General features: G+C 37.7%; 1 protein-coding gene across 4 annotated transcripts in view; it reads right to left on the bottom strand.

Annotated features, from left to right (window-relative positions):
- Positions 1-784: 784 nt before the first annotated feature.
- The window catches only part of LOC106540565 (cytochrome P450 2C5), a 38,266-nt gene continuing 25,918 nt past the window's right edge, over positions 785-13,132 (bottom strand). For 3 of the 4 annotated variants that reach the window (XM_087709800.1, XM_087709801.1, XM_087709799.1), the window contains 5 exons: positions 11,947-12,107; positions 9,482-9,658; positions 4,412-4,553; positions 2,893-3,080; positions 2,270-2,652 (listed from right to left, as the gene is read on the bottom strand). In XM_087709800.1, coding sequence (XP_087565926.1) covers positions 2,458-2,652; positions 2,893-3,080; positions 4,412-4,553; positions 9,482-9,658; positions 11,947-12,107 — 863 coding nt within the window. In that variant the 3' untranslated portion in view covers positions 2,270-2,457. Of the gene's footprint in view, positions 2,653-2,892; positions 3,081-4,411; positions 4,554-9,481; positions 9,659-11,946; positions 12,108-13,132 lie in introns of all 4 variants that reach the window. The other variant, XM_087709802.1, reaches the window with a different exon arrangement.

Here is a 13,132-nt window from a genome sequence, read left to right as displayed (position 1 = left end):
TTGTTTCACTGTAGATAGAAGTCACTATATCCCAGTGCTAACTGCCTATTGGGAAGGAAAAGTTGATTTTTTTAAAAAAAGGGCCAATTCCTGCTCAGGAGACAAAAAAAACCCAAAATCTCTTTGGCTTTGGCTGAAAATATCAAGAATTCTAATACCATCAATACCAAGTTGGTTTGAATGTCAAGGCTAGAATTTAAATGCTGGATAAGGAGCAAACGCAGAAGGATTAAAGCAATCCCTAAAAATAAACTTATCCAAGTGTTCTTGTTTAGCTCAATAATTCCAGTAAAACATCTTGTTTGCTATTCGAAGGTTGGATTATTGCACAGCATCATTTTCTTAAGTGATTCAGGATCAAAATGTAATTTCTTAGGTATCAATACCTAAATGTGTTTGTCAGTTTTGAAGTCTGAAAACCAAGAAACCAGTTTAATATACCCTAAAATGTGTCCAGATTTCAGATCCAAAGTGGGGAGTATTCATAAAAAATCTACTTTCAAACAAAAGTTGAAAATCTGGTAGGTTGAAACCATCCTCAATGTACTGTAGCTTCAGTTTGGCTAAGAATTTCAAAAGGATTTCGCCCGCCATAAAAAAAATTATCATTAATACAGTGTATTTGAGTGCGTCTTGAACTGCACCCTAATCTGGATTCATTTTGATCTTATTCCAAAGACTTGATGGGATTTCACAAATATTGATTTTCCTAATTAGGAATTGCAATAGGGCCTGTTCATGAGTGCATAATTTGATTCACTGAGGCAGAAATAAGGCTCAAAAATCCAATGTAATCAGTCAAATTTATTACAGAGATTGACCAGCAATTAACAAAACATATTTTTAATACAAAATAAAACATAAAGAAATCGGAAAAGACTAAATATATACATAAAATAAAAGATACCCATGCAAACCTTAAAATTTTAAAATAAGGGTAAACTAAAATAAGATATCAATGTTAAAATTGCATTTACTTAAAACATTCCAAATCAAATTATGAATATAATAAAATATTAATATGTTAAGGAAAAAATATATAAACTAACAATCTACCAACAAATTTTAATAACGGCAACTGAACTGCCACAGGATCAATAAGACTTGTTTGGTTAATTAAAAAAACCCAATTATTATAAGCCTAAATTGAGAAGCCTGACCTCAGATAGTGAGACAGTTGATCAATAATTATGATAATGATTGAAACAAAATGACTTTCAGTGTGAATGCATATGCCTCATACTTGTAATTATCTGTCATTTTTTTATGTGCTTTAATTGCTGTAGTGAAAAAAAAACCTGGCAACATTTACAGGATTACAAATGATGAAGAAATGTTCATTTGTACTTCTAAAATCAGTCAGTAGAAGGAGAATAAAAGTTTGCTGACTAGTAGAGGAAATATAAAAGCATGGGAAAGATAGTCTCCATGTCACCTGTGCCACAAGGACAAGCTTTTTCACACATGGGGATTCAGTAAATCTCACTTTGAGTCACTGTGGACTCCAATAAGGAGACTCATCAATATCTCCTAATACATTATGTGGAAACAAAGAGACCTATTGGATTCCCTTGAGTTATATACACAAACACACAGAATACATATTTAAAACTGAAATAGAGTTAAAACTCTATTTCATTTGGAAGTGCATATTTTCATAGAAAATGTATTAAAAGCATCAATTGTTCTCCTATTTTTCACATTTATAGATAGAAGGCCCAGTTCATTTTAGAAAAAAAGTCATAGCTTCTTTAAGGTGCTACAGAGGGATGCTAGTCCCAAAGTCCTTTGTCCCCTGCAGCTTCTTGCTGGGGATTCAATCTCATAGCCGTAATGTCAATTTGTATGCAATATCATACATTATAGGCATGACATTTTCGTGTTAACTTATTCCTAGTTGTAACAATTCTTTTCTCTTGAGCTAAATGAAGCCTCTGGAGTATCTCTTTTCTTAAAACCTCTTAAGTTCCTCTTAAATCCAGCATGCTGTCATAAATTCTCATGAATGCCAGAATAATATGTTCTATAGTAGTGAATATGCCTCTACTAAGTAAGAAAATTTAAAAGAAAAAGTATATTAGTTTAGTTTCACTCAAAATCCTTCAATATCCCGAAATTCTTCTTTAAAAATTGCATCTGAGATTCCCCCCACCCCCGCAAAAACCCCCTCAATTTCCTTCCTTCTCTTGATTAGCATTCAACGTTTAATGGCTCGTAAAGGGGGGGATTTATTATTTTTAAAGTCCATAATCAAAGATATTACATCCATGTCTTTGGTATCCTCATCCAGAAAGAAGGTGAACTTCTGGAGCAGAACGCTGAAGAACAAGAAGAGCTCCATCCGAGCCAGGGCCTCCCCTGGGCAGGATCTCTTCCCTGCATTATCAAAGAAGAAAACAAAACTTATTTAGGAAGTACACCTGCTGGAATTATGTCTGTTAAAAAAAATAACATGGATCAATTAAACATATGAATTTGTAAGATATCCAATCTGCTCCAGAGGCATATACCTGCTGAGAATGCCATGAAAGCATCTCTTTTCCTGAACTGGCCCTTTTCGTCCAAAAAATGATTTGGATTGAACTTCTCTGGAGTTTCCCACTGGAGAGGGTCAAAATGTACAGAAGGGAGGACTGCCACAACAGCCATGTACTAAAGGAAGAGGAAGAAACAGATGACATTAATTGGCACTATTTTATCCAGAGAAGACTCTTCAGTTCTCACTTGCCTTAAAAAAAAGGTCAGTGGAGAGCCTTCTGTAAAGATGGAGGTAAATGAGAGACATTTGATTTAATATTCAAAATGCCTTGAATATGAAGGATCTCTGGATACATAACAGTCATCTTTTTTGTCTTCCTTAGAATATCTTGACCAATAATTATATCACCACACCTTGGGAATGCTATAACCATGGAATGTTATGTCACAAGTTGTTGCCCGTGGAAAGGTCTCAAGGCTGTCTATCCAACACCGTTGAACCTCATGGATCACAGCATTTGTGAAAGGCATCCTCAAACGGTCTTCCATGCTTGGGATATGACTTGTACCCACCACCTCAGCAATCTCCTGTTGCACTTTAGCTGTGAGAAAAAAAAATATTGAGACAAGATTGACAGCCATTTACTATTGGATGCTGAGCACCTGCAGTCAGTTACCACTTGGATAGAAGCATGTTTTTCACAGCACATACAGACAAGACACTTCTAAACAGGAAAATGACCTGCCTTCTCCTCCTCTTCCTCCTCCACCTTGCCCCCCCCAAAGAGATCATTTCAATTCTTCTAATTTAAAAAGATATGTTAATGATGTTATTTATAGTATATGTGCCTATGTGCCTTCCAAATATGGCTAGAACCAGTAAACATAAAGCATTCCATATGGCTTTCTGAATATTAGAGTTTCCACCTTCATAAACGCAGCTGATAAATTTTAATTAATTTAAACTAATTAAGAGGAGGGGGAGGAGGGATGTTGTTAAACGATGCAATCCAGGGGTGGGTTCTGGCTGCCACTATCGCTAGTTTTCTCAGGGATGCGCCACATGCACGCGCATATGCAGTGCAACAAAAATTGCACTGCGCATGCACAAAAGGCAAAAACAAGAACCAGTTGTTCTATGCCACCGCCGGGAGAACCAATTCGGGGACATGGCAGTCCTGGGTTGCCGCCAGTTCCAGCGACCCAGGCCAAATTATTACTGGTTTGGTCGAACCAGGCCGAACTGTAGGAACCCACCTCTGATGCAATCTCTTCTCCCTCTTCATAATAATAGCACTTAGACTTATATACCACTTCACAGTGCTTTACAGTCCTCTCTAAGCAGTTTACAGAGTCAGCATATTGTCCCCAATAATCTGGGTCCTCATTTTACCAACCTTGGAAGGATTGAGCCAGTGTGATTCGAACTGTCAAACTTTTGGCAGCTAGTGGTTAGCAGAAGTAGCTTGCAGTACTTTATTCTAACCATTGTGCCACCGTGACTCTTGCTCCAAAGATTATAAATTCTCTAGAATTATCTATTAGCAGTTGCCAAATCTCATTTTCTGGATTTTGGTGTAGGATTCATTGGTTCCTAGGGTATACAAGCTAGGCTCTTGCTAGTAAGGCACACAAACACAGATAGTATAATCCCATAAAGTTAGTATTAAATTAATGCAGTTGGCAGTTTTGCTGTATCTCTATTCAGGAGAAGAGAAAGGGGGAAACATGTTAGTTAGACTGGGTAATTTAAAACAACAACAATAAAAACATTAAGAAAAAAGACAATGGCAAATCATTTCCATAATGGTTTCAAGCTATTTGCATAAAAGCAACTGTAACACATGGAACTTTACTCAACAATATTTTGAGGATTGATCATGAATGCAATAGGAGGCTTGAAATCTTTCTAATTTTGTATTCATTTCTGTACCTTGAATGTGTGGCAATTTGGCCACAACCAATAGGCTGGAGACCAAAACATTGCTTGTGCTTACTGTCCCAGCAAAAAACATTTCAAGCACAAAACGTACAAGCTTTTCCGGAGTGTAGATAATCGTGGATGAGTTCTGCTCCTGAAGAAAAAAAGGGGGGAAGGGAATAGGGAAAAATAAAGAATTTTACTTGGAACTGAAGTGTAGTACTTCATACAGACATATATTCATGACGATCAATTTGGTTTCTGCTAATGTAAGGACTATTCTGAACATTATTGAATATTTACAATATCGTAATGAGAAACAGGCAGCTTTAATATTTTTATATGCAGAGAAGGTCTTTGACAATTTAAATTGGGCTTTTATGTTTAAGTTTTGGAAGATATGGACTTTTGGGAGAATTTTATTCAAGGGGTTAAAGCAGTTTATGTCACAGCAGGGAAATATTATTATTAATGATGATCTAACCAATTCACGTGAAATTCAAAAGGGTACTTCCTTGTTTATTTTGGTATTGAATTTTGGATAGATATATTAAGCAAGATGACAGGTATAAATATCAAGAAGAAAATTTATAAATTGAGGGCATTTGCTGATGATTTGGTTATATTTTTGCAAGTCCCAAAAATAATATACAATATTTGATAAGGAAATTAAATGAGTTTTAGTAAACAAACAAACAGAAAACAATGGGTGATGATATATTGACTAAAATGTCTGGTTTTAGGGTTGAGAAGAAATTGAAATATTTGGAGATTATATTGACAAACACAAATGCAAAACTGTTTCAAAATAACTATGTGCCTCTCTGGAATGATATCAAAAAGGACTTATTAAGATGGAATAAATTGCATTTATCTTAATTGGATATAATTTCCATAATTAAGACAAATGTTTTACCAAAGATGCTGTTTTTATTTCAGATGTTACCAATACTTGCAATTGATACTCCATTTAAACCAAAGCAGATGGATATTTTTAAGTTTATATGGCAAGGAAAAAACCTAGAATTAGATATAAACTATTTTAAGATGCTAAGGAAAGAGGGAGTTTGGGTTTACCAGATTTGAAATTGTATTTCGGTGTTTGTTGTTTGGTCTGGCTAAAATATTGGGTGAACCTCCAGAATAAGAGGCTACTTGATCTAGAAGATCATGAATTAAGATTTTGATGGCATGGTTATTTATAGTATGACAAGGTTAAAGAAAATGTTGATTTTAATAATTACTTTGTTAGGCATGCCATTCTATGAGTTTTTCTATGAAAATGCTTCTTTGCAATGGTGAAATTCAATTTCTTTTACTACATGTTCTCTGGGCATGGCTTGGTGGGGGTGGCAAAATCTCCATTCCTACCCCACTCTAGTGGGTTTCAAAAAAAATTGGAACCTCTTCTGTAGGTGTGGCCTGCTTTCCGGGTCCACTGGTGGAACCTCTTCTAACCGGTTCAGTAGATTTGACGAACCGGTTCTACCGAATAGGTGCGGACTGGTAGGAACCCACCTCTGAAGGATACTGCAAAATCTTCATTCCCCACTCTGGGGCCAGCCAGTGGTGATATTTGCTGGTTCTCCGAACTATTCAAAATTTCCGCTACTGGGACTCCAGAACCTGTCAGAACCTGCTGAATTTCACCTCTGCTTCTTTGGCTGTCCCGCCAGGGAAGATTTTTTTAGAAAAGAAATGATGGCAAAGTCAGACTGGTGGCCTTATAATAACTAAGTTTTGGTGTCCTATCCTCACATCTAAGGAAGAATTAGAATCAGAAGGACATGTCTGCCATTGGTTTACTTACTTATAATTGAAAGAAAGGTTTAAATCAGATAAAAAGAGTTATGGGTTTGACTTTGTCAGAAATGAATTGGAAAGCCTATTGTGTGGTAGTGCTGAGCATATTATTGCTAAAGTCTATAGTTATTGAATTTGAATTTGGAAAATGAGTATGTAAATCATTGTATGAGTCAGTGGGCAAGAAATTTTGGATATGATGTAGTGCTTGGACAATGGGAGAATATGTGGACAAAGGTTTAAAATTTACACAAAATTATAATTAAAAAAAAATCTGTAAGATGTGTTGCTGGTATTAACACCAGACAAGCTGTCAAGCATATATAAAGGTATAGCGAATGTTGGAAATGCAAATGTAAAGATACTTTTTATTATTTGTGGACATGTGACAAGATGGAATAGGATTCACTTCCTAAGACAGAAGATTCTCAAAGTGAATATAAAGATAAAACCAAAAACTTTTCTTTTGGGTTTAATGGAAAAAGAGTTGGAAAAACATTGGATCTTTGATGTTATATACTGTATGTTGATGGCAGCAAGACTACCGTGTGCAAAAAAATAAAATGATACTTTGATTCCCAAAATGGACAAATGGCTGCAAAAGTTAATGGAGTTAACAGAAATGACTAAACTAACTGCTTTGATTGAAGAAAATATGCAATTACTTTTGTTTCTACTTGAAAACCACTTCTGGACTTTGTGCTTGAGGTGGAAGAAAAGGAAACTTTGATTTGGGGCTTTACCAATTAGATATGTTTGCTAGTAAAGAAACTGCTAGTTTATACTATTATGTAAAAATAAAAAGTTGAGGTTTGACTTACTCTCTTATTCTACTGCATCAAAGGGAATCGGAAGTCATGGCCTTTTCTGTCTTTCCCCCCTCTTTTCTACATCTTTCCCTTCCCTATTTTTCCTATTATTTTCTTTTGTATTTTTGTATTTTATATTATAAATTAATAAAATTGAAAAAAAAGAGGTATAGTAGCTACTGAAGTTTAATCTAATGTATCTTCCTATTAAAGGAAATTTTATTAATTCAAAATGTTTTTAGAGTGTAGTAGACAACTTGGGCCCCGTGAGTCACTATTCAATGATTTAAAAAAGCAGTAGGAACAATAGTGACTTTGTTGTGACTCAGCAGATGTCTGCTGTGAGTCTTTTCAGGATACAAGATTCATTATGCAGCTGGGGCTGGTTAGAAGCAAGTTTGGAGATAAAAGGACGGATGCTGCCACGCCCTAGTCGCTGGAGTCAACATTACTTCATGGGTTTCTTGGTTCGTACAACATTGCTTGTTACACTTGGATAAGTGCTTTCTGTTTCTTGTAACCCTGATTCAAGGCTACACTGGAGAAGTGCATTGTTTAATGTAAGATTCACTTGGATAAGTGCTCTGTATGTCTGTAACCCTGATTCATAGAGACTTTGGGAAGAAGTGTTTTGCTTTCGTTTTCTTCAAATTGAGTTGCTGTAAGAAAGATTTGTTTTCATTACATTAATTGGTCAAAGACTTGTACTTATGTTATTTTTGGGGCTCGAAGCCAGTTTGAACTGTGAACTGATAAAGAAAAGTCCTTTTAAGTTTGTCTGCCTGCATTTGTTAAGAGCCGTGAAGGAGGGGACAGAACAGACTTCCAACTTTCCCAGTGAAAAATTGTGGAAAATTGGCAGGGAGCATCAAAGTCTTTGTGCATAACAGGTACCATCCAGATTAGGGAAGATATGAGCTTGGGGAGTATGTTTTGGGAAGACACATGAGGTGCACGAGAGACACCATGCAGGTCAATTAAGGGGCATTTTGAGATTGAAAGGGTGCGTGGAAGTCATGTGAGAAGTGTCATGCAAGTTGAGGAGGGCATCCAGGAAGGGTGGCACAGGTTGTGAAGGGTGCCCAGGGTTGCTTGGGAAAGAACAAAAGATGCCATGTGGGTCGGTGATAATGCAGAGGGGGGGCACAATGGGGTTGAAAATATACATGAGAGTCAGGAAGAGGTGCACAAGGAGGTGAGGTGATTCGAAAAAAGTGCCTGAAAATGTTTAGGGAGTGTGCAAGCGGTACCATCTGGTTCAGGGAAGGTGTGCAGGGGGCAGCAGGAGACAGGGAGGATGCATGAGACTGTGTCTGTCTGGGTCAAGGAAGCTACATGGGAAGGCAATGTGGGTCCAAAAACATCTTGTCCATATAATGTGGTGGCCCTTCAACTAAATATTTACTCTAAAGCATGGCCAGATTATAACAATGCATATTCTGTTTTTGACTGAGGTTATAATGTATAATTAAGCCAAAGAATTTCTGAGGTGTACTCTTGGAAAACAGAATTAAATCTGATCATAGAAGCTTGGCTGTTTCATTTGAGAAACTAATCAAACTTGCTTATAAAGTATAGGAAATTGTGCTTGATCACCTTCATATGATCTATTATGAATCTAAAGAAATGTCATGTAAAGAATGAATTAGAATGGAAAACAACATTCCATATACGTTCATGTTTTTTAAACCTTATTTTTAAGGAAGTGTCCTGTTACTTTGATTTAAGAGAAAGAATAACAAATATAGATTTCTCATACTCAGCTTATCGGAAGAATAATATATTTATTTTTAGCAACAACTACTATGGGCAGAAGAAAGAAAAATATATGCCAAGAGCTAGTGATGTGGGAGTTGTTGAAGAGCAAAGAGAATCGAGAATACATAATTTTATGCTAGTTCATATTAGATAAACTAGTTTCATGTTAGATGCATATCAGGGAATACTCATATCTATGCAGAAATACACACACACACACACACACACACACACACACACACACACATTGTTAAGTTACGAAGGGTTAATGAAACCAGCCAAACACAGAAACGGTTTGAAATGCAGTTTGTATTCTTCCTTGACCAACAAAGCACTAAGACAATGAATAAATCTTGCACTATATAGTGCTGTTCTCCATCTACAGTAACCGGGGCTGGCTGGTTTCATTAACTCTTCAGAACCTGACAGTTTGTCAGAGCTGCCACCCTGTGATTCCTACCACCTTTTATAGCTGCATTGGTAATTAGGATAGTTCACACCCCACACATGCACACACCCATCACCTTGTGACCCAGAGCAAAACCACCCGGCAATTAATCATGGATTGTTAGCATGAATTTCTTCAGTTTGTATAGGTGGGACCGGTGAGTTTTGGCAGCTGGCCCAGTCTTCTCCCCTGAATGGCAACTCCAGGCCTTTGAGCTGGCCGGAGCTGACACACATATGTATATACACACAGAGACATACATACCTTCTCTAATTTGATAAGGAAACAATCAATAAAGTCACGGGGCTCCTGAATATTCAGTGTTTTCTGGTGAAGTACCACTTCTTTATGGATAAAGTCACAGAGTTTTTCAATATCAGCAAAAGTCTTTGTGTGTTGCCCAGGAACATATTCCATTATTTTTGGAAAACTATTGTATACCTGTAGCAAAGTTCAGAAATAAATAGCATATATTTTTAGATGATTATGGTGGCATCTTAATGCTGCAAACATTCAGAGATTAATTTTTACAATGAAATTGCTAATTGTCAAGGCTCTCATAGGTCAATAAGGCAGAAACTGGATTTTACAAAAATATCTGTAATGGTACTCTCAAACAGAGAATCTGCGAAACTGTAATAGGAATTTATAGTTACAACTAGCTGATAATACGGCGTTGCCAGGTATTTACAGACGTCGAAGCATTTGTCTGACAGGGAGCCATTGAGAGGGGCCTTTATTCCCTCTACTCCTATGCCCATCATCCCTGCCCCCTCCCTTCTCCCTCCCATGTGCCCCTCTTTCCCACCATGTGTATGATTCTGGCACTTTGCCCCAAATTCATCAGGCGCTTCCCCATTGGTCCACTGGAGGGCAAATGTCACGGCTGTCTTTTCAGAGGAAGTTGCAAAGGAACTGACATCACAAACAGTTGTTGCTCTAGGATGCCATACTTGCTCTCCTTAGAGGCCTAGGCTCTCCCTTCTCCCTCCCATGAAATCACAAACATTTGCTGCTCTAGGATGCCATACTTGCTCTTCTTAGTGGGCCAGACATTCCAGAGCTATGCTGGAATACACACACAGGCACACACAAACACACACACCCCAGAAGTGTCTCCCCTCCCCATTATTTGTTTTCAGAGGGTAAGTCATCTGTGTATGAAATTTGGTTGAAATTGGCCAAGTCTGGAACATACATACACACACACACACACACACACACACACACAGAGAGAGAGAGAGAGAGAGAGAGAGAGAGAGAGAGAGAGAGAGAGAGAGAGAGAGAGAAGAAAATATAAAATAATACGTTAATTTAAGTATAATTTCATTGAAAAGGTTTCCCCCATATCTCTCCTCACTTGGCCTGAGTTCCATTTGTGAGATAACCTGTCGATTGATTTACCCACTATTTTCTACCCTATCCACAATCTCTCACATTAATGGATAATAGTGTAACTGCTCATAATCTTTGAAATTGAGACAAGAGTGTGTGTTTATTAACACAAAGATAACAGCTGGAAAGAAATGGGGGGGGGGGAGAGACAGATCAATAATTTAATAAAATAATTACTGTTGGCAACATTATTTGGTATGTGTCATGCCCCTGTCGGAGTCTGAATCTGCAGGGGAAGATGAGCTGGAACAAGAGCCAACAGAGGTTGAGAGGAAAGCTCCGTTGGCCTTGGAGAAAACTGGGGAAGGGCAGAATCAAAAGCAAGGCTTTTCAGGATTAGAAAGGCAGACAGGGAGAGTAGGAGAGACAGAGTTCAGGTGAAGAGCAAGGACCAGCTCCTCCTGATCCTAGAGCATGGAGAGAAGAGAGAAAGCAAGACCAACGCAGACTGAGCTGGCTACAAGAGGGGAGAGTGTCCAGCCTCCCTTCACAAGGCACATCTGGGGACTGAGATGTAAGGAGGTGCCAGGGGGAGGAGCATTTGTTGAGAACAAGCATTGAATCTGTGGAGCCTTGTGTGTACTTGCTGACGCCTGGAGATTACTGTACTCTAACTTGTGGAGCTTGCCCAGTTTGCCTGCAAACTTCTTGCTTTGGTTACTTTTTGGCTAACCTGGTTTATTGGACTTCTTGCTCTGGTTACTGTTTGGATAACCTGGCTTACTGGACTACTTGCAGCCAGAGGCTACTGAAGGTGCATGTGAGAGCTTTGCTCCAGGACTTGTAGTAAAAATTGAGACGTTTGTGGGCAAAGTTGGAGCAATAAAAGGGAGTTAGACTTGTTCTCTGGCTGTGTGGCTTTTGTGCCACATCCTGTGTCATCACAGGTATCTATGTATTATGTATTTTTTACATAAATTAATATTGCTTGTATGGAATACTGCTATGTATCACAAAGATAGAATGAAGAGAATAGCAGTGAAACGTTAGAGGGCATCAATCACTCCAGTGAAATTTCATGTTTGGATTCCCTGGCAAGTTAATAAATAAGTAACTACTAGGGAAAAAAGCAGGCTAGAACCCAATGGAGCTATGGCTGTAATGATCAGGGAAGAAAATGATCCATAGGAAATAAGTCTAGCTATGAGAGGTGAACCGGGAATCAACTGATATTTTGATATCTCAGACTTTCTGGATGTCTAGATCTATATTTAGCTTTTCCAGATCTGCAATTCATCACATCTAGTTTTTATATTTTTGACTTCAGCATTTACATCCCTGCTAATAAAAATTAGACTCCAAGACAGGAAGTGCAAAGTAGATGAATAACATACCATTCCTGTGAAATTACTGCATAATTTTAAGAGAGATTCCACAGTCTTTTGGTTCTCCACAAACGTTTGATCTTTGTAATCAAATCGATTGCCGAAGACGACTGCGCAGATTACATTAGAAACAGCACTTGTACATTTTCTTTTTGGTTCAAAAGGCTGCCCTGCAAGAAAGGTCATAAGTATTTATGAGTGGGATCAGAAAATGTATCACTTTCTCTCCACAAATCTCATTACAAACCTAGAATTTAAAAAAAATCACATTATCTAAATCCTCCATGATCTTTCTAGAATGATGTGGTCCAGATAGGAAAATACTCTGTAATCAATTAAACATATGTTAAAATATATGAAAATCTATATAATCCTAAAACTCTTGTGTCTGTAACTTCAGCAGGATGAAATGGTGTATCATAGGCAAATTGCTTTCATCTGAGATACCTTAAGTGGGCTAATCTAGAATGGCAGGACCCATTACTCCTGTGGCAATAAAATTAGGAAAGTTCTTGCCATTTCAGCAATGCTGTACTGCCACCACCTCTGTGCTGCTACGATCACGTGATCCTCATTTACAACATTTCCTGATACTTTCTCTCAGGTCAACGGGGAAGCCTGGGAAGTTTGCAGGCAGAAAATTAAGGGTGCTGCTTTGAAACTCATCAAATTTGGTACTCAACATATTTTGATGTGGAAATTTTGTCCTGGTACTCATCATTTGTTTGGTACTCAACACACAAGCTACAATTTGTCAGTATCAGTTTGCCTTGTGACTCACTACCAATGTTCCCTCTAACTTTTTTTCCAGTGTGTACGGAAAAGTATAGTGTTTGAGAGGCACATTTTCATGCCTGAGCATCTGAAATTTTTTCACAGATGTCACCCAAGACAACAACAAAATCAGTGTTATTTGAAAATCAATTCTACCATGTAAATATCCATTAAGGAATCTCCCTATACAGGTAGTCCTCAATCTACGACCAGAATTGAGCTAAAAGTTCCTATTGCTAAGTGAGACATTTGTTAAGTGAGTTTTGCTCCATTTTACCACCTTTCTTGCTACATACAGTTAAGTGAATCAGTAACCTGGTTGTTAAGTCAATCTGACTCTCCTACCGACTTTGCTTGGCAGAAAGTTGCAAAAGGTGACCCCAGGACACTGCAACCATCATAAATATGAGACAGTTGCCAA

This window comes from Thamnophis sirtalis, unplaced genomic scaffold (genome assembly GCF_051295495.1).
Source record: "Thamnophis sirtalis isolate CommonGarterSnake01/CBP01778 unplaced genomic scaffold, rThaSir2_p1.2 scaffold_3, whole genome shotgun sequence".
NCBI classification, from domain to species: domain Eukaryota; kingdom Metazoa; phylum Chordata; class Lepidosauria; order Squamata; family Natricidae; genus Thamnophis; species Thamnophis sirtalis.
Note: the sequence above shows the minus strand (reverse complement) of the source record. Positions and strands in the feature narration are given on the sequence as shown.